We start from the raw sequence: 22075 nt of genomic DNA, 5'->3' as shown, positions 1-22075 counted from the left end.
CGTACAGCTCCCCGCTCGTGAGCCTGGATCCAGTTTATCTGCACACGTGTTCGGCGGTTCTCGACTGTGCCGCATGCTCCGATACAAGCAACATACAAGGTTTGTCTTCTAAATAAAGTCCACCATTCTTAAAACCTGTAATTCTGCCGTAAATCATTATTTGAGTAAAGCAAAGCAGAAAGTAGTCTTACGTCGTTGTGCATGTCATGCATAACTAGATACCTAGCATAAAACCGAAACGCAATTGCATGTTTTGCAGAGCGATCTTTCTTGGTTCACGTCTAGTGGCATATAAATGGGTGCCATATTTTTTGGATGACCCCTCTGGCCTATTGTTATTGCGCTTCCTTGGTACATGACAGTGTGTAAAATAACATGACACATGTTCTAAATAACTGTGAAATCGCGCAATGTGCAAGCATTTGCGACGTCGTTCTTTATCTGCATCCTTGTGTCCTAGGTCAATCGTTTCAATGCTAGACCAAATACTCCTTGACAATTAGAAGTTGCTGTCTTTAAATGCACTTCGACATCGTAACCCAGAAGAGCTTTATGAGTTTAAATTCAATTCTGGGGCTGTACGTGCGTAAACCACGATATTATTATTAGGTACGCCGTACTTAAGTTCACCATTTAATGCTCTCTTCCGTGCGCGCAAATTAAGGTACACGCACGTTTCTGCATTGTGGTCGCATCGAAATGTGGCCGACGCGCCCGGTATATTTAATCACATCCCCTCGGGCTTAGCGGAACTATGCCAAAACCACTACGCCACTATCGCTGGTGTCTTCACAAGTGTAAAATGTACAGAATACAGTGTTTATAAGTAGCGCGGCCGAGATAGAAGCCCACAGGCAAGTGGTGAAAGAGACCGATAGGTGGTGGTGAAAAGCATTTATTGGGCTACATATACAGAGAAGTGCTTATAGGAGAAATACAATATATTGGCCAAGTCTTATGTAGTTGCTGCAACTTGACGTGTTTTCGAAGTGCGCGCACCTTTTATCGCCTCATCTGACGATCCTTCAGAGTTCGGACTATCACTACTAACACGTGCTCCTTCCTATCTTCCTGCCTGCCACTCGGCTACGTATAAATACGCTCTACACCTTTGCTTAAACGTTGATTTTGTTCTACTGACTGCGCTGATGCTTCACTGGTCTGGCGTTATTGCGACCACGCCATGGCTATGCTACAGTAGTCTTAGTGGAAAATGTGCCGGTTTTGTAGTTTTGGCAGTATCTGCTTGAAATGAACATTTAGCACTCCAGGACATACTCGGGACTTCAGGACGCTCGTAGGAGGCCATTCTACTCCAACTGATTCCGTAATCTCGACTTCCATTCGTTTCCTATTTCATCTGCCCGACTATTCTATTCCTTTCAAGGTATTTAAAAATGTGGAGTGATTCCGGAATGATTCCCATTCCACAGTTTCCACTCTGCAACTCAGCTATAAACGGTAGGAAAGCCAAGGTTGAACACTTATCCTGATAGCAACTATATGGACACTCCAGGCGCATTTTAGAGCGCAGCTCTTCGGCGCCCATTCCATCGTTTCGCGTCGCCGTCGCCGTTGTGCCTCGCCGTAACCAGCTTCATAGCCGGGGCCGGCGTGCTGCTCTAGCTGCGCGCGCTCCTGGCGCCATCTCTCGTGCACGGCGCGAGCCTTCCTGTCTTCGCTCCTCCTCCAATGCCACACATGTGCGGCAGCAATCAGAGCGCCGGCTCGGTGGCGGCTGATCTCGGTGATGTGCTGCTGCGCAAGCGGAAACGCATAGCCGCCACCCTTCGCCAATGCGTGTACCCCTTCCTCCCCCTCCTCCGTAGCGGCAACGGCGCGAGAGCGCGCGGGGTTCTCCGGTCGCCGAAGCACCGCCTCGGTATCAGCGGATCACGGTGCGCGCTTCCCAAGCCGAAACGCAGAGCCACCTTTAGTTGACTCCAGCCAGCGTCGTCAGTCAGTCGCTGCCATCTCTTCGCCGCGCAACTTTCCTATGCGCCTACGTACTGCCTCCAATGACCTCCCGTTAAGCGAGGCAGTTGCGCCAATCTACGCTCCGTTTGTGGCGGCTGGTGCGAAATGTTCCGCACAAGACGGATGGCCCGAGGCTCACATAATACATGATATAATATATTATAATATAATATAATAATTATGATATAATTTAATGTAATACATTAATATGTTGTAATACATTTAATTATAATACTTCATAATATAATCCGTTCGCCTATACAAATAGTTTTTTCTCAGCCGGTTCTTTCTGAGCCATGAGCGAGGCAACCGTTGGAAGTCCTTCGTCTGCCGCTGCTGCAAAACGAGCTGCCCGAGCAGAGGCCCAGCGCCGTCGCCGCCAGAATCCAGAGGAGAGGTGCGCTACGCCGAACCAGGCATTGGTACAGCAAGTCGAGCATATGTCCATCTATTTTTCAGACTGCAAAGTTTCCTTCATGACAATCAAGAACTGGGAGTGGAGTGTTTCTTGAAGAAGCGATATGTGTGAAGAATAAGAAGTTGTCTGTGACTGTACATACTGTTATGTACTGGGAATTACTATATTCCGCACGTAGTACACATAATGAACGTAGCTTTGTCGGAGAGATGGCGACCACACAACATCACTTGGCGCGAACGTCCACGTGACTCCTACAACGGCGCTTGCCAGGGATGTGGCGCCACCCATGGACACAGTAGGGAACACAGTAGGGAACACAGTAGCTTAGCCCTGCTCAAGAATCTTTACACGGATTGCACAGCAGTGTACACGCTACAAGAACTAAGGTCGAAGAAAGTCGAGCAAAAGATAGGACTAAAACAAGGACGCCCGTTGTCCCCAACATTAATCAACATATACATCACACAACTACTCCAAACATTACACAATAAAGGACCAGGCCTCCGTCTGTCCACGATAACAACCGACAACCAAGAAGAATGCACCAAAATTTCATGTCTCGCATTCGCGGACGATATTGTGCTGCTAGCAGAATCAGCAGCTGACCTCCAACACCAGCTCGACATCTGCTCCCAAGTCACAAAGCCCGACCTGCTAAGGTTTAACACTGACAAAACACAGTGGATGGGGATAAACACAAGCAACACTAACAACGAATTCACCCTCCAAGGGAACCTCGTCAAAAAAACATCGGAATACAAATACCTCGGCGTAACTCTCAGCGACCGACCAAACTTTCTGGATCCGTATCAAAATGCATTAGTAAAAAAATCTAATCGCCTCAAAGCCCGCATCTGGGACTTGGCCAGACATTCATACAACCCGTACACTGTCGGACGCACACTGTGGAAGAGAGTGGCAGTACCAGCGAGAACATACGCAGACGATGTGCTGGCCTACTCCAGTGAAACCATAAAATGCCTCGAGCGTCCCCAAACAGAACTAGGCCGTTGACTGCTAGGGGGCAGCATAGCCACTGCAAATGCAGCAGTAAGCGGGGAAATGAGCTGGTCCTCGTACGAGGCAAGGGAGGCGAGGTCCAAACTACAATATGCGGGCAGACTCAGATTCATGGCAAACACAAATTACAGTCGCAGAATGTACCTACACCTAAGATACAAAAAGATCAAGACGGCTTCGATTCGGAAATACACGTCCCTAGACACGAAATATAGCGAAAATTCAAAACACCACGACACTAAGACAGAGGCAGATTGGCGCAAGGCAGTCATCAAGGAAATCAATGATGCTGAAGAAACGATTTGGCGCACGACAGTGAAAAAAAAAGCAAAGCCTGGCACTATATTACCAACACAAGCCGGAAACGTGCCCATCACCAGACTACCGAGGAGATAGAGGCAGCGCCCTGCTGTTTCAAGCCCGCACTGGCGCTCTCCTCACAAACCAACGCCGCGAAGAACTATTCGGCGTGGATCCGACGTGCCTCTTGTGCGTTGCACCAGAAGAAACCCTTGTCCTCGTGCTACAACAAAGTCCGAGACTTCCCGCAGATCCCCGATTGTGCACCCTGGCAGAGAGCCTGGCGCTGACTAGTCTCACCGAGCAGGACCGAGCTGCACGCGCCGAGACTACGAAGATCCGGCTAGAACAGTGGGAACAGTGGGAGCCAAATAGGTGAAGGAAACCCCCAGGCAGACATCGCCCGGCTAGAGCCGCCCAGTCACAGTGAGTGGCCGCTGATGCCGACCCCCTCAGCTACACGAGCTCCTAAGACAGAGACGGCCGACCAGGCAGTGACGCAGCTGGGACGCGCTGACTTGAACGGGCATGGCTGGCGGATTGGATGTCGTGCCTTAAGTCCTCTCCCACCAGATCCTGCATGCACAAAATGAGCGCCAGTTTTAATGCGCAGGTCCGGTGCCTATTAGAAGCAGGTTGTCCTAGCGTAACAGTGGCCACTGTGGCTGAGCACCTAAAGAAGTCGGTTTCTAGGGGGACGTACGTGATTACAGAAAACTGTAATAGCAAAAAAAAGAGTAGTGGCTATTCCGTACATTCATTCAGTGTCGCACAGGTTTAAAAAAAGTTGCAAGTAGATATGATGTTAATGTTGCTTTCACTGCTCGCAATAAGCTAGGTAAGATATGCGCTGCCGTACAGAGGAAAAAGGAGCAGGTAAAATGCAAAAAAAGAGCAGATATTTGTCCAGTGAAGCCCAATAAGAACAACAGTTTTACTGACTGTCGTATGGGCGTGGTTTATAATGTTCCCTTTAGCTGTGGCCAGTTCTACGTAGGGCAAACAGGGCGGTGTATCAATCAGAGGCTAATGGAACATAAAAGGTCGTTAATCAGTGGATCGCCTTCTAATCTTTGCCTACATTGCCAATATTGTAACTGCTGGCCAGAGTTAGATGAATGCGCGATATTCTACAGGCATAAGAATGAAGATACGCGTCTTATGGTAGAGGCATGTTATATCTATATTGGTGGAAGTGCGCACGTCAGTCAGCCTTCGATTATTTTATATAAAGAAGAAATTAAGTGCCTTAACAGTTATCTCTCACGTAGAACGGCACATGTACCCGACTGACACGTGGTGATACCATTCCTGAGCTTGCTCAGATGAGTTTTGTGTGTTTCTTTTTTGGCCTCAGTGTTCGCTTCAGTTGATAGTCGGTGTTCGTGTTGTCCACTTCTCTACTCTTGTGTCCTGTCTGCTGGCCTTACCTTTTTTGCATAATGAATCCTTACCAACTAGCTCAGCTTTCTGTCGTTCATTCTTGTACGTCGTATATGGAGTGAAGCGGTCAGGCAGCGCGGGGGGGATGGAGGGGGGGGGAGCGGCTTCGACTCCGCCAGCAAGTGCGTAGTCACCCTTTTGGCGGAGCAGTTTGTTCTAGGCAAAAGAGATGGCGCTTTCGGTGGCGCCCCACACGTCGCCTCAGCGACAGCGCACGAATACGAAATCGTTGCCGCTTCCACTTTGCTTCTGTGCGATCGGCTGTCAGAAATGCGACTGAGTTTTTGCTAACGCACTGTGCTCCAAGCATGCCTGATTGAATAATGTGGATTGAAGGCGCATGGAGTAGTTGGCTGCAACAATAGTGACTGACATATTAAGAAATGAAAATTATCTGTGTAGCCAAGTTCGCGAACAGTTGCTGTAACTGTCCTTACGTGTTACCGGCCCTTCGAGATATACGGCTTTCTTAGAAGACACATAAATTCGCTCATCCGGCGGCGTTGTATCGCTAACCTTATAGGAAAGTGCTTCAGCCCCGAAACATCGGCAAGAGTGAGTACCACTCGTTAAACATTGACAAAGGGAGTAGCGTCGCTTCCTGTCATAGTGCGTTTCGCGCACAGTATCTACACACATCTATACACAGTATCTACACACCCAACCGGCAAGGAATCGTGCACCCACTCTATCGCCAACGTGTCGATAAGCGAATGGACGAATAATTAAATATATTGCACCATATACGCGCAACAAATGACGCACTACACCAATAGCGCACGAATGGTCGAAGCTTAATATTTCGTGACGGTTCATAAGAGTAAGCGAGTTATAGCGATAATACATCTTTGATACAATGTATTATAATGTACAAAACAGTCACGTTTCAAGCCATGCGCGCAGCAAGAACAAATCTATCGAAACTGAGCACACCCGTGAGCGATTCGGCAGAATTATTCGGACAGTGACCGCACTGAGGAAATTTGCTGAGTCAGAAATGTGACAAGCGGCTGCTTCAGAATATTTGCCAAATGACGAACGAAGAGTAAAAGAGACTATAAATCTAATGCAATTCATGAGTGGAAACTTTCGATAGCTTGGAATACATATTCGGTCCTGCTTTTAAAACAAGCCCCATATAGTCCTGCTCGCGCCGCTTGGACACAGCTTAATGAGCTCCCGAAGCGCTTTTGCATGTTCTCTGAAGCTGTATGTCATCATCTACAATATCTCGCGAAATAGAGGTTTGCGCGGGAAACGCGGCGGCAACGCAGGAATTTGAGGCAAGCAGTGGATGCTTCACCACGTGATCAAGCACGGTAGCGCCCACGGGTAGCGCCCACAAGAGTGCAGACTGCTGTTGCCTACTTTTGCGGGCTGGTATTTCGCCACAACAGAGCAAATCCTATTCCCCGCCCCAAAACATTATATTTCAACAACTTTTTCAGCAGGCTGTTCCTACTAACTCCTTAGTATTTATTCGCATTCCTATCTACTGTTAACTTGTATTGGCGGTTAATAATCACTATAGTTGCCCTACATTTCCTGAATGTTTCTATCTCTTAACTTTCGACAACGCATGTAGTATTCGTAGTTCATACTCTGACACCTCTTCCCTTTATACAACTCAGTTTCTTTTACTTTTGTTTTTCGATGTATTTTTTACCTTCCCGTTGCTGCTTGTTCTTCATTTCTGCGAAACGTAATCTTACCCTGTCTTAGTTCTAGTCAAAAACAGTAATATCTTTTTGACATTTTAGATACAGAGGCCCTGACTGACTTGCCGAAGTTTAATATTTTTCGTCATAACCCCAGAAACTCACGTGGCGGGGGCGTACTCATCGCGACTAACAAAGAGCTAGCATTCTCTCTTATCAACAATACTTCACAACTTGAATCACCGCGGGTAATGTGCCGTGCCCCACCGGAAACAGTAATACTTGGCGTATGCTACAGACTCCTCCGACGTATCCAGATTTCGCCCGTGAACCTAATGAAATATTATCCCAGCTTACCAATAAACACCATACCACACATTTTCTCCTCTAAGGAGATTTTAACTTCTTTAACAATATTCACTGGCGGAATCAAACATCACCAATCACATGAAATACTGAAGCGAGGGAATTTCTCGTTGTTTGCCTGAAAGTTTAACCTTAGCCAAATGGTAACCGAACTAACACGCGTCAATAATGAGTCTTCGAACATTTTACACCTGATACTTACAAATAACCTTGAAAGCTTAAAATCTAACGCCCACTTACGTGAAATCCGTGATCACAAAGTAATTCATACTGTATTTAATTTCTTTCCAACAACATGACACGTTCATTTGTACAATGAGCCGATTACGATGCAATTAATAAGAAACTACGACACTTCCTGCCTGCGTTTGAATCCAGTCTCGACTCCCAAAGTCTTAATGACAATTGGCTAACCTTTAAGGACACAATAATAGAGCTAACTAATAAATTCATTTTTCAAGATGAACTTCCTTGCCAATAAAAACAAACCATGGTTTTCAAAAAGCTTAGAAACACAGCAACAACAACAAAAATACGACTTTTTTTTTGTACTGCGAACCTTAATGGAAGTGCGGGCGCATGGGATAGGTATTTACTATACTATGCTACTATATACTGCAATTCGAAATGCTAAAGAGACATTTTAACACAGTGACTTAACTAAAATTCTGATAAGTAAGCCTAGAAAACTCTGGGAAGTCATAAACCCGCAACCAACAGACATTACACTTAAGAATGATAACGGCGAAGAGGTGAGCGACGGTTATTGTGGGGAAATGTTTAAGATGTTAAAGGGGCAGCGCAGGAAATGTTTAACATCGCGTTCTCATCCATATTTACTAAAGAAGCTGATTTACGATTTCCTACGCCACCTACCCCGGCCCTCAGTCACCCCGGCTCCGGCCCTCCGTCAACCCCGGCCCGGCCCTCAGTCCCTCGGCCCTCAGTTCCCAGCAGCTGCGAAGCAACTGACCACGGCGGCGGTCAGACCTGTGACGCAGCAGAGGGTGCTAAGAATTCCTGGATCCGGACAGGCCGCCATTGGAATCTGAACCTGGCAACGTTTACCGCAAGAACGTTATCTAGTGAGGCGAGCCTAGCAGTGCTGTTGGAGGAATTAGAGGGCAGTAAATGGGATATAATAGGGCTCAGTGAAGTTAGCAGGACAAAAGAAGTATATACAGTGCTAAAAAGCGGGCATGTCGTGTGCTACCGGGGCTTAGCGGAGAGACGAGAACTAGGAGTCAGATTCCAGATTAATCAGAATATAGCTGGTAACATACAGGAATTCTATCGCATTAACGAGAGGGTGGTAGGTCTTGTTGTGAAACTTAATAAGAGGTACAAAGTGAAGGTCGTACAAGTCTACGCTCCTACATCCAGTCATGATGACCAGGAAGTCGAAAGCTTCTATCAAGACGTGGAATTGGCGATGGGTTAAGTCCAAACAAAATACAGTATAGTGATGGGCGACTTCAATGCCAAGGTAGGCAAGGAGCAGGTTGGAGACAAGTTAGTGGGGGAATATGGCATAGGCACTAGGAATAGCAGGGGAGAGTTATTAGTAGTCTTTGCAGAACAGAATAATATGCTGATAATGGATACCATCTTCCGCAAGCGGGATAGCCGAAAGTGGACGTGGAGGAGCCCAAATGGCGAGACTAGAAATGAAATAGATTTTATACTTTGCGCTAACCCTGGCATCATACAAGATGTGGACGTGCTCGGCAAGGTGCGCTGCAGTGACCATAAGATGGTAAGAACTCGAATTAGCCTAGACCGGAGGAGAGATAGGAAGAAACTGGTGCATAAGAAGCCGATGAATGAGTTAGCAGTAAGAGGGAAAATGGAGGAATTCCGGATCAAGCTACAGAACAGGTATTCGGCTTTAACTCAGGAAGATGACCGCAGTGTTCAAGACATGAACGACAATCATATGGACATCATTAAGGAGTGCACAATAGAAGTAGGTGGTAACTTCGTTAGACAAGATACCAGTAAGCTATCTCAGGAGACGAAAGATCTCATCAAGAAACGCCAATGTATGAAAGCCTCTAACTCTACAGCTAGAATAGAACTGGCAGAACTTTCCAAGTTAATCAGCAAGCGTAAGGCAGCTGACATAAGGAAGTATAATATGGATAGAATTGAACATGCTTTCAAGAACCGAGGAAGCCTAAAAGCAGTGAACAAGAAACTAGGAATTGGCAAGAATCAGATGTATGCGTTAAGAGACAGATCAGGCAATATCATTGCTAATATGGATGGGATAGTTCGAGTGGCTGAGTACTTCTATAGGGATCTATACAGCACCAGTGGCACCCACGACCATAATGGTACAGAGAATAGTCTAGAGGAATTTGAAACCCCACAAGTAACACCGGAAGAAGTAAAGAAAGCCTTGGAAGCTATGCAATGGCGGAAGGCAGCTGGGGAGGATCAGATAACAGCAGATTTGTTGAAAGATGGTGGGCAGATTGTTCTAGAAAAACTGGCCACCCTGTATAAGCAGTGCCTCATGATCTCGTGCGTACCGGAATCTTGGAAGAACGCTAGCATAATCCTAATCAATAAGAAAGGAGACGCCACGGACTTGAAAAATTATAGACCGATCAGCTTACTGTCCGCTGCCTCCAAAATAAGGCAATCGCAAATAGAATCAGGAACACCTTAGACATCTGCCAAGCAAAGGACCAGGCAGGATTCCGTAAAGGCTTCTCAACACTAGACCATATCAACGCTATCAATCAGGTGATAGAAAAATGTGCGGAACATAACCAACCCTTATATATAGCTTTCATTGATTACGAGAAAGCGTTTGATTCTGTCGGAACCTCAGCAGTCATGGAGGCATTACGGAATCAGGGTATAGACGAGCCGTATGTAAAAATACTGAAAGATATCTATAGCGGCTCCACAGCCACCGTAGTCCTCCATAAAGAAAGCAACAAAATCCCAATAAAGAAAGGCGTCAGGCAGGGAGATACGATCTCTCCAATGCTATTCACACCGTGTTTACAGGAGGTATTCAGAGACCTGGATTGGGAAGAATTGGGGATAAAAGTTAATGGAGAATACCTTAGTAACTTGCGATTCGCTGATGATATTGCCTTGCTTAGTAACTCAGGGGACCAATTGTAATGCATGCTCACTGACCTGGAGAGGCAAAGCGGAAGGGTGGGTCTAAAAATTAAACTGCAGAAAACTAAAGTAATGTTTAACAGTCTTGGAAGAGAACAGCAATTTACAATAGGTAGCGAGGCACTGCAAGTGGTAAGGGAATACATCTGCTTAGGGCAGGTAGTGACGGCGGATGCGGATCATGAGACGGAAATAATCAGAAGAATAAGAATGGGCTGGGGTGCGTTTGACAGGCATTCTCAGATCACGAATAGCATGTTGGGATTATCCCTCAAGAGAAAAGTGTATAACATCTGTGTCTTACCAGTACTCACGTACGGGGCAGAAACCTGGAGGCTTACGAAAAGGGTTCTACTTATGTTGAGGACAACGCAACGAGCTATGGAAAGAAGAATGATAGGTGTAACGTTAAGGGATAAGAAACGAGCAGATTGGCTGAGGGAGCAAACTTGAGTTAATGTCATCTTAGTTGAATTCAAGAAGAAGAAATGGGCAAGGGCAGGACACGTAATGAGGAGGGAAGATAACCGATGGTCATTAAGAGTTACGGAATGGATTCCAAGGGAAGGAAAGCGTAGTAGAGGGCGGCAGAAGGTTAGGTGGGCGGATGAGATTAAGAAGTTTGCAGAGGCGACATGGCCACAATTAGTACATGAGCGGGGTATTTGGAGACGTATGGTAGAGGCCTTTGCCCTGCAGTGGGCGCAACCAGGCTGATGATGATGATGATGATGATGATGATGATGATGGTGATGACGCCACCTACTTCAACAATACCAACGATGGCCTCAGTGACATTCCTTGCTACTGGCATTTCATCCTTCATCGACAAAATTAATTTTTATCAACGGATGGCGTAGGCGAAATGAACTCCAAACAGTAAAAAAAATTCAAAAAATAATAATTGCAGTGTATTTCTCAATGCTGTTTTCACTGTCGCTTGAAGGAGGAGTTTTACCAGATGACTGGAATGTGGGAAAGGTCAAACTGGTCCACAAATCAGGTGAAGGAAAGAAGTGCGGTTCAGTTTTCTACGTGTACTTAGCAACGGGATATTATTGTCCTTCATAAGCTGCGTTGGGGAGTCTGACCTGTATTTATGAAAAATGAAGCGTACTTCCTTTCTCTGAACGAGCTCTAATTAATAGATGTCTTTCTTAGTGTGAGGGTCCCAAATTACGGAGTATTCAAGTTTGGACCAGATAGAAGTTTTATAAGCCATGAGCTTATATGGTTAGGAGTATGTTTTAATTTTCGCCTCAAGAAACAGAGCTTCGAGAATGCAGTTGAACAGATCTCAGAGATATGAGTGCCCCAGGTTAATCAGTCGTTAAGAGTTATTCCTAGATATTTATATTGTGAGACCTCGCTAATTTGACTGTTGTGGAGGCAATATTGGTAATAGCTAACATTTCTTTTTCGCGTAACTCGGAGAAGCATACTCTTAGTAATGTGTAAATCCATATTCCATTCCTCACACCAGTGACATATCTTAAGCAAAGATTCTTGGAGCAATTGATGGTCTCCTACTGATGTTATTTCTTTATATACAACGCAGTCATCTGCGAACAATCTTATTGACACTGACCGTGGAATTACATTTACTAAATCATTTATATATATTAAAAGCAGCAAAGGTCCTAAGACACTACCCTGACGAACACCGGAAGTAACCGCAAGCGATTTAGAAAGGGCGCCATTCACATCAGCAGACTGCGTTCTACCACTTAAGTATCCTCTGACCCATTCCACAAGATACAGCGGAAGACCAATCAACTGCAATTTATAAAGAAGTTTTGAATGTGGTACCTTGTAAAAAGTTTTCGCCATATGGAGAAAAAGAACATCGATCTGTCCCGAGTTATCCAGTACGCTGAGAAAGTCATGAACCGTCGTAATTAGTTGAGTAGTGATTGACATGCCCCTCCTGAATCCATGCTGAAAAGGTGATAGGATGTCCTTTTCCTTTAAAAAGTCATTTATAAAACGGGCCACGATGTGCTCTAGGAGTTTGCAGGATGTGGAAATAATTGATACCGGCCGGTAATTAGTCACGAGTAACTTATCTCCTTTTTTATGGATCGGTACAACACGAGCCTTCCTCCAATCCTTAGGCAACTCACTGGTTTGTAGAGATAAAGTGAAAATTTTAGCAACATGCTCCGAGATCTGGTCCGCATAACGCTTTAAAAAAGCACTTGGAATGCCGTCAAGACCATGACCTTTCCGAATATTTATTCTACGAAGCAAAGACAAAATACATTCTGTGGTAACGACAGGAACCTCGCCAGGATCGATGAATCGTTTCGGTGCATCAAAAACCATATCTGAAAGGCCCCCCAAAACAGTTTGAAAGTATCCATTAAAGAGCTGACCTTTTTCCTTCTCATTGGTAACGAGATTCCCACGATCACTTTTAACTTCTCTTATGACCTCTTTTTGATGGCCAAGGTAATTCCAAAACTTGCAGTGATCTGTTTTTATGAATGAAGGAAGAGTAACATTAAAATAATGGGATTTCGAAGCTGACAGTTTCTGTGCTAATTCATCTTTCAAATTCTGCAAATAATGAGAAGATGTAGAATGATGTCGCCGAAGACGTTGAAGTCTCCGCTTCAAATGAATAATATCACGACTCACCCAAGGGTTTCGACGCTTATTTCTCAATTTCCGTTGAGGTACAAAAATTTTGATACAAAATAATATCCCTTCCTTGAGGTGTTCCCATAAGCTGTGTACATCACCCTCTTTAGTACGCAGCAGTACATCATCCAAATAATCAATAATAGAAGCGTCGTCAGTGCGGTCAAAATCATGGACGTAGGGAAGAGACAAATTTCGAGTACTATCAACGCAAGTGGTACGACCAGGAAAAGAAAGCAAATGGTGATCAGAAATACTAGGCTCGACCCTGAGTTCACCATTAGAGAACAATTCACTGACAAAGAACAAATCTAAGACAGCGTTTTATGGGTACAGTCACGCACAATTTGGTTAAAGTTTAAAGGAGACATGGTGTCCATAATTGCAACTCCAGAGGCACAGCTCCTGTAAGCTAAACCCCTCCAGTCCAAGCCTGGTAGGTTGAAATCCTCCGTCATAATCACATTGTTTTCACGCTTGGTTAACAAGTGGTCATATAAGGTTTCAAGAAATGATAATTGAGAATCAGGAGCACGATATATCGCGCATAATAAGAAGGTCAAGCCCAAAACATGACACATATAAAAACAGGCTTTCGTGATCCGGAAGTTGGTCAAGAGAAACTCTTGCTTGAGCTAGTTGGTTCATGCTTGAAGTAGTAAAGGCAAGGCGCAGACGACCAGGACTCAAGAAGAAGAACACAAACGACAGGACAAATGACTTCACAATAACGGTGACAACCCTGCCCCTTGAACCACGATTCCTTCTAAAAATGTGATAGCCAGGGGGAATATTTTCATCATTACCTATTTGATCATGTAACCATGTTTCTGAAAGAACAAGAATGTGCGGGTCATAGGAAAGGAGTAGTAGTTCAAGGGCGTTAGTTTTATTTTTAATACTTCTGGCATTTAGAGACAAAGCCGTAGTTCTTGTTTATTCAAAAACAAAGGAGGAACATACGCAACACTTTTCACAAGTTTTGAACGCTCTCAGTCTTGCACATCTCAAAGTGAACATCAAAATAAAGTGCCTTCTTCCAAGAAAAAGTGATGTTCCTTGGAAGAAGGCACTTCATTTTGATTTGCCTTGATTTTGTAACCCTCCTTACACAATGCCCCCATAGAGCCTCTAAGGTATTTTAAATAAATAAATAAATAAATAAATAAATAAATAGTTCTTGGCGGGTCCACGAAAAGTACAAAGCAGGAATCGGTTGAAATAATTTTAAAATTGGTGAAGCCCTATGGTATACACTCACTGCGTGTTTTCCTAGGTCAAGCCAGATATTTGAGGTCCTTCATCAAAGACTATGCCATTAAGACGAGATGTCTCACACGCTTGATGCAGAAAGGTATACCTTACCAGTGGAACGATGACTGTGAGATTGCGTGCGGTGAACTTGTGAGAATGATATCGTCGGACCCTATCCTAGAGATACCAGACTTCTTGCCGTTTGTGCTGAATACAGATGTCTCATATTCTGCGACCAGCGCCACTCTCTACCAGAAATCATCGGAGACTAAGCACCAAAAGCATTATGTAGTCGGATACTACAGCTATACACTCAAGCCCGCTGAAATCAACTACTCTACAACAGAAAAAGAAGCACTGGCTGGATTGAAAGCTGTGCAGTATTTTCGAACTTACATAGAAGGCGCGAAATTCACCCTTTTCACGGATCACCAGGCACTGACTCACCTTCTTGGCATGACACAACCAAGAGGACGCATCGCTAGATGGGGAAATTATCTCCAACAGTTTGATTTCGTCATTTGCCATCGCCCCGGTCTCCTCGCCGGCGCTGATGCACTGCCCAGGTTGCTGGTACTGAACACGTTTGACTACCCTCAAGAAATTAATCACGTGAAGATTTGGGAGGGCACCGAAGAAATGAAGTTTATCGATGGCAAATATCGTGTTCCAGGCACAATGGTTCCCAAAATACTGCATCTCTACCATGACACCCCAAGACCCGGTGGGCATTATGTCTTCTGGCGCACGTGCAATAATGTGCTCAAGAGATTTACATGGCCAGGCATGAAGGATGATACCAAAAACTACATCCGAAAGTGTCATCTGTGCAAGGAGAATAAAGTCAAGTTCAGGCAGTCGACAGATATAATGATGACCACCAAGCATTGAAGTATACCGTTCGAAGTCGTTCATTTGGATTTCGCGGAGCTCAGAAAGGGGAAGACGTCAGGAAAACACAAGCTTTCTTGCTTGCTATTGATGAATGTACAAGGATTGTTATGGTCAGGGCAGGAAAGGAAGACGCCAACAGCTTCATAGCTCTTCTTAAGGCTGGGTGTTTTCGAAGCACAACGATCTTAGTGTGTGATAACGGACCTGCTTTTCGAAGCAGAAAGCTTGCAAAGTGGGCGGGAGATGGGAGGAATGACAATCCCGTATTGTTCACCGTATCACCCAGCTGCTAATGGCCTCGCCGACGTGCTATACGAGGCACGAAACAATACATAAAAATCTACCCGAACTGTGCAGGTGGTTTGAAGTGCTGCCTGAAAGCCGCTGTGAGACATCGCAACCGTCCTTGCGCGAGTGGTATTGGATGCACTGTCACTCTTCTTATTTTTGCTTAGCCTTTTCTTTGATCCCACCAATCTTTGTTTTGTAGGCATATATTACTGTTCTGACCTTCACTTCTTTTGTTTTCTTTCTTCGTTGATAAGATCGCTTTGGGCTTTTTACGCTCAGCGTTTCTTTTTCTTTTTTTCTCCATGTACTGTGCGCTATTTCTTGTTAATTTGCTTTATTGTATTTGTGTCACCTTTTTTTTTCTTTTTAGTTTTATAGAAATGTACTGCTGTCTTTTTTCGTTTTCTACTTTATCGAACGTACCCACTACCCTCTGTAATGTCCTCGGGCCCTGAGGGTAACAAAGTAAATAAATAAATAAATAAATTACTAACCTTTCTGATCGAATTGCGCTCCAAAGTAGCCTTAACCCTGTACAGGAGTGGTACGATCTTCGGCTAATTAAGCGTAATCCCACTAAACGAAAACTCGTTTCATTTTAACGTCAGCGTAATCCTTTGCTTTTTTTGTACGCAATCTCTAACTCATCTGTTGAACAAGTCCAATCCTATAAATAACCTATCCTGCGATCTTTCCTGGGGCGCACAGGTCACCTAGGTCACCTCATCAGCGAACAGATGTCTCGGTCTATTCAAGCGTCACTTGCGTCACGCCCCGCAGGACATAAAGCTTCTCGCGTATCTAATCAGATCTAAACTAGAATGTGCGGTGCCCATGTGGAGTCCGCAGGAGGTATACTTAATCAACGAATTGGGATCCGTGCAAAATCGTGCCACTAGGCGTATTCATTCTTCATACTCATATGACGTAAGCATAAACGCGAAACTGGTCTTCTAAATCTTTTCGTGTGCTGCCGCATCGCCAACCTGTTTCGTTCGCAAGTTTTTCCGCAACTGCCTCAAATGTGCGCCCTATATCATCCCACCGACGCGCATATCCCACGCCACTGCCCATCCGTATCAAATTGCACGCTAACGTGCTTCCACTACCCCCTACGGTGCCTCATTTTTTTTTTCGCACAGCAGTGGACTGGAGTCAGCTTCCCGAGACAGTGCAGCTATCACGTGTCCATGAATTTTTGCAGGATTTTTAGAGCCCACTTTTCAGTATAAAGACGTATTGTAACCTTATTTGTTAGCGCACCCTTTATGTAATATCCCCTAAAGAGGGTCTTTAAGGTAGTAAAGGGATGTGATGTGACATTTCTTATGTACTGCCCCTACTCACATAGTACACCTATTTGGAGCTTCCCAGGAGTTTGTAAATGAATAAATATAAATTATGGGGCTTAACGTGCCAAAACCACTTTCTGATTGAGGCACGCCGTAGTGGAGAACTCCGGAAATTTCGACCACCTGGGGTTCTCTAACGTGCACCTAAATTTAAGTACACGGGTGTGTTCGCATTTCGCCTCCATCGAAATGTGGCCGCCGTGGCCGGGATTCGATCCCGTGACCTCGTGCTCAGCAGCCAAACACCATGGCCATTGAGCAGCCGCGGCGGGGGTAAATGAATGAATAAGGCCGCTGCAGTCGCTTAGTGACTGTTGCGTTGCTTTGCTGAGCTCCGGGCCGCGGTTTTGATCCAGGCCGCATCGTCCGTAATTTCATGAGGGCGAAATGCAAGGACGCTGATGTGCTTAGATTTTGCTACACGTTCAATGACCGTACGTACCAATGTTAATACATGAGTGCCCCACTACAGCGTGTCTCATAAACAGATTGTGTTCTTTTGCACGCAGAACGTCAGAATTTATTTTTTATTGAAAAGACGTATTAAACGAATCCTGTATGGTTTTCTGTGAAGTTCAAGTCCCCAGAGTTGACAACGCCCCGCCTACATGTGAAGGCTCCTTTCATGTTTTTGTCGCCTCATTGCTTTTAAGAATCGACACAACCCCTTTTCCGCCGTCTCGGCATCAATGGTAGAATATCGCTATTATTTCGAGAGTGCAAACGGGTTGCACCGGAGTTAGCTGGAAATTGCGAGCACGGATGGCCTCATTTTAAGTGTGTCCAGTGGAGCTAAATGGTTAGGGCATGCGTTATCCCAAGCCATAGCCAGTGAGTGCAGTGATCGTTAAGAGAGAGATGGTGAGCACATGAAAAAGGGTGAACTAAAGTATACGGGCGAACTTTTGCAAGCGTTCTAACACCATGTGCAGCAGCTTTCTTTTTGTAGGTGTAAATATGACTATTGTGCAGGCGACGATCATGTCTCTATCGTAGTACTTCTTTGCAGCACTCCGGAGGCTACACGAATTTTTACTCAATGGGAAGGCCGAATGCCCCTCGAGATGTGCTCATCCGCGCCGCGTTGTCTGCTGAGCGATTGCTTGCTATCCTGCCTCCATGGTTGGTGGTTGAGGCAAAAACTGCCACGACCACCGTAACCCTAAGCTGCGTGTACATGCATGTGACAGCGAGGATTAAATTGTACGCTTTCACTGCAGCCTGCTGAACCCGACAGTAAGGGCCAATACCCTTGCTGCACCATAGCGTCTTCTTGGCGTCTACTTGGCGCTTGCTCGCTACTGTCATCACCTATAGTGCTTCACTGTGAAAATGTTTACACCCTTACGGGTGTTTACTTGTCCCTACCGTTTACCCTACCGTTAGGGCCTTACCGTTAGGGCCTTACCTTACCCCTACCGTTAGGGCCTTAAAGATGTATAGAGGGCAATGGAGCTTTAACTACACGTGCGATGACAAAAGACGTAGTTGAAAACTATGTAATTATTTAGACAGCCTTAGCAGTATAGAAATTTCTGACAAGTAAGTTTCACAGGGATGGACGTGAAGCTTTATTTAAATCGCTTTTCATGTCGCCTGTCTCAACTGTCATCATTTTTACTTGCAAGAAAAAGTGGGCAAAAAAGATGCCATCATTGGTGTCCATCAACAATTTGACCTTACCCCTTACATGTGAAAGTGTTAGCTATGCGACAACTGAACACCCTGTATATATCCATAAAGCTGTAAAACTGCTTAGAGTGTAGAGCGTGGTAGCAAATTCATGATGCAGTGAACAGGGAGACCTTTATAGCGTTGAGCATAGTCAACACATTACCAGTGCTAATGCTGTAGCGCCATCTGCTAACTTGAAATGAATTTAACGAATCAATTTTACGAATCGGCGCCGTATTTGCAGCCCTAGCGGCGTGAAAAGAAACAGCCGATCTGAATAATTGCGAGAAAGTATACCTACTGCTTTCACCTCATTTTGAGATGGGACTTACTGATGACGGATATTTCCTCTTGTTTCTTGCTCACAGGGGGAGAACCAGTAACAAACGCAAGTTCGGATCGAAGCAGGCGGTTGGCGCGGTACGGGTGTTGCCATGTTGCTAGGTGATCACGGTTAGGGTGGCTATTGTAGTTACCGTGGGTAGCCGCCACAGTAGTTCGCGGAATATGACAGCGCATGCGCACAAGTCCTATCGTGTCATATATCACTGTACCGTATCACGTAGCGAACAAATATAAAATTCTCTAGAGCAACCAAAGTGTATTTTAGTTACGTGCGGAACTATATTCCGCTGCGCAAGGATATTACCCGTGTACGCCTCGTACATTCCCTACTGCTGCAAACTACTTGTGAAACGCGGTACAGAACGTCAGTTTCGCCTCCCGTGATGACGGTGCAGTCCGTGTATGTTACGAAGCAGTGACGTGTTGCGTTACTTTCCTCCCTCCCCTCTGCCTACCAGGTGCATCGCTGTCGGTTTGCCGCATGCCGGATGTCACGTGACACACGGAACGGGGGCATTTCCAGCCTGCTGCGAAAAGATCGTCTGTCACCCGCATCACCAGTCGGTGCAAGATTCTGCACAAGTCAATCCTCTCGCCAAGCACACTTGATAATTTCGCACCTCCATACCATACCTTTTCTCCACAAAAGAATGACACAATTCAGAGTGACTCATGGTATACTCACTCATGGATATGGTTGTGATAGAAAATAAATGAAGTGTCCATATTTTCACAAAAGGTTGGTAGCGCTGTACATGTATGTCTTTAGGTCGACGAGTTCCTAGATAAGAAGTTTCAAGGTAACATCATTCTTTCATTTATCCGCCGTACTCCTCATCCCCCGCTCTTCCAGCATTGCCCGTACGTGGCTGGCTTACTGCGGTCAAGTGACATGAAAAGTGTCCTAAGCTTTTTCCTGAGACATGGTTTACGCAACATACGCGTGTATATTAATTTACTGCACGGATAGTTTCAAAACGAGAACTAATAATGAATGTAGTACGTTATAAGATACAAAAGCTCTTTGTCTTGACACGCGCGTCGATTCTGACAAAATCTTGTGAGGGTGCTGGTGGCATTCTATGTAGAAGGCAGATGAAGAGGACGGGAAAGGGGAAATGGCACTGCCTAAAACTCACCTAGGTACCTTACTTGGACGGCGACGGGTCTTCCACCGCAGCGCTGTGTGTGGCAACTAAAATCTAATAGGATAATTCATCGCAATGCTGGTGGCTGATTTGGGTGTCGCGGATAATAACGGGAAGGAAGTAAATGCTCCCCAATTTAGTGAATCTGGAGTTGTCATCCTGCGCTGGCAAAACCCAAGGGCGTCACGTTTCCGGCGCTGGAGATTTCATTGCTCGCACTGCGACATGCCACGGTGAACAGCGATGGCGTTGTCTGGACGCTGAGGCCCGCACCACAAAAAAAAAAAAAAAAAAAAAAAAAAACGATCGGGCCCACTCTCTAAGTAGAATTAAGGTGGACTAAGATGAAGTTGTAATTTCAGCTGATAACTTAGACAAGTGCTCCTAGTTTTGCATGCAAATTACGTGACGATACTTAAGTTACTGGCAACTTTTTAACCCCTAAATGCAGCAACAGCGTGAACAGATGTGGCCGTGATCGTGCCCGCCCTAATTTACTGCCACGCGTCCCTCTGCACGTAAGCTTCATGGTGCACAACGCAACCTATGTGCGTGAACGATAGCAAAGAGGTCCACGGTAGAACATGGTTATTTTTATTGCGGTCATTCGATGAGCGTTGACTCAGCCTCCGCCACCGTGTTACCGCATGCGTGGCCCTCGCACTGTAGGTGAGAAGGACAGCGCAGAGACGTGCAGTGGAAGCAGTGTTAGAAACGAGGACTGAAACACACACGACACCTGCGCTGTCTATAAACGCTTGTGTTGTCTGAGCCTCAGTCTTCATTTATCGCGTTGTTGTTACTGCAGTGTGCATTACCAACTAGCGCACCGTATTGCAGTGCAGAGCAACAAGGGACAAGTAGTGCGTGTCGCTACAAAATACCACACAGCGATATGGTACTGCGTATAAACGCACCGTCGCGCAGGACCGTGTTCTGTGGCATTATAACGTAAGACTATTCCAAACGGAAGCAGGATTGGGGTACGGGCTAGTTGGTATTCCATTGGCAACATCACTTACAGCGCGTAAATCGACAGAGGGAACGAAAGAGCGACACAGAGAAGCGCTCACTTCCAACTGATTTTTATTTTGAGTACACGCATATATACCAACACGAAAGCGCCCCTCCAAAGTACCAAGCCAGCACGAGTGCGCATTCAAAATTCAAAGAAACCATGACCGCCTTTAAGGTGTCTAGATGTTAGATTGCAAAAAAATAGCAACAAATTGCGCAAAGGGCGGGAAAGGTTTCTAGGTGTCCATTGCGCACAATGCGGCTGTATTGCGCTCTTTGAAAAGACTAGTATCTTAGCTAGGTATCCTAATGAAAACACTAGACTTATCTTTGAAGCAGCAGTTATCCCTGAAGATGACTCGGTTAGTAAGCCGTCAATTGCATTAAGAGATAAAGAACTTGCTTCTCTGACGTCGCACATGCGCGCTTCTTCATCTTAAGGAGGCGGTGATGGTTCCTATGAATTTTGAATGCGTAATCATGCTGTCTTCGTGCTTTGGAAGGGGCGCTCTTATCTTGGTGTCTTGGTGCATATGCTTGTTACTCAAAATAAAAATCAGTTGAAGTGAGCACTTGTATTCGTCGTTCTTTCAGTCCCTCTGTCTATGCACTCGTTGTAAGTGAAGGTTCGAAACTGAAGTTATTCCTAAGTGCGGACGTCAGACTGACCTGGCACTTTATGTGAATGGGGGCAACAACCCTCGACATTTCTTAAACAGCCCAATCAGCACCCTTCATCTTTTCCGGTAGCATGTTGTGCTTGTTTTTTACTCCTAAACAACCCTTATGACAACTTTATTTTAGATTAAATGCTTAATAAAAGGACAATTGTGTGCTACTGAAAACAAAATTGTTTTATAACCTCTTGAGGCACACACAGTTGAAGCACAATTCAAAGTAAATGCAAGTATTTTGCATTTTTTGAGCCATAGCCGCACGGACGTGGACACTGCATCCAATCCATTTCGCTGTGCACACGCATAGAGAAAGGAAAATTTAGGAGAGAGCCTTACGTCACGCAGACAGCCTTGGCGAGCGAATGCTCCCTGTAGCCAGTTTCTATGCTGAGTGCTGGCCCAACACGTGACCTCTTGCGTCGAGACCACGGAGCAATAATGGGGATTTGCTGAG

The 22075-nt window shown here is 45.3% G+C and overlaps 1 protein-coding gene across 1 annotated transcript in view; it reads left to right on the top strand.

Moving 5' to 3' along the window:
* Window positions 1-21385, top strand: part of LOC126526666 (uncharacterized) — an 80511-nt gene extending 59126 nt beyond the window's left edge. Inside the window, exon 3 of the mRNA XM_050174532.2 lies at window positions 19238-21385. Coding sequence (XP_050030489.1) covers window positions 19238-19388 — 151 coding nt within the window. The 3' untranslated portion in view covers window positions 19389-21385. The remainder of the gene's footprint in view (window positions 1-19237) is intronic.
* Window positions 21386-22075: the final 690 nt, after the last annotated feature.

This window comes from Dermacentor andersoni, chromosome 8 (genome assembly GCF_023375885.2).
Source record: "Dermacentor andersoni chromosome 8, qqDerAnde1_hic_scaffold, whole genome shotgun sequence".
Classification (NCBI taxonomy): Eukaryota; Metazoa; Arthropoda; class Arachnida; order Ixodida; family Ixodidae; genus Dermacentor; species Dermacentor andersoni.
The sequence above is the reverse complement of the archived record's forward strand: the minus strand, read 5'-3'. Positions and strand labels throughout refer to the sequence as shown.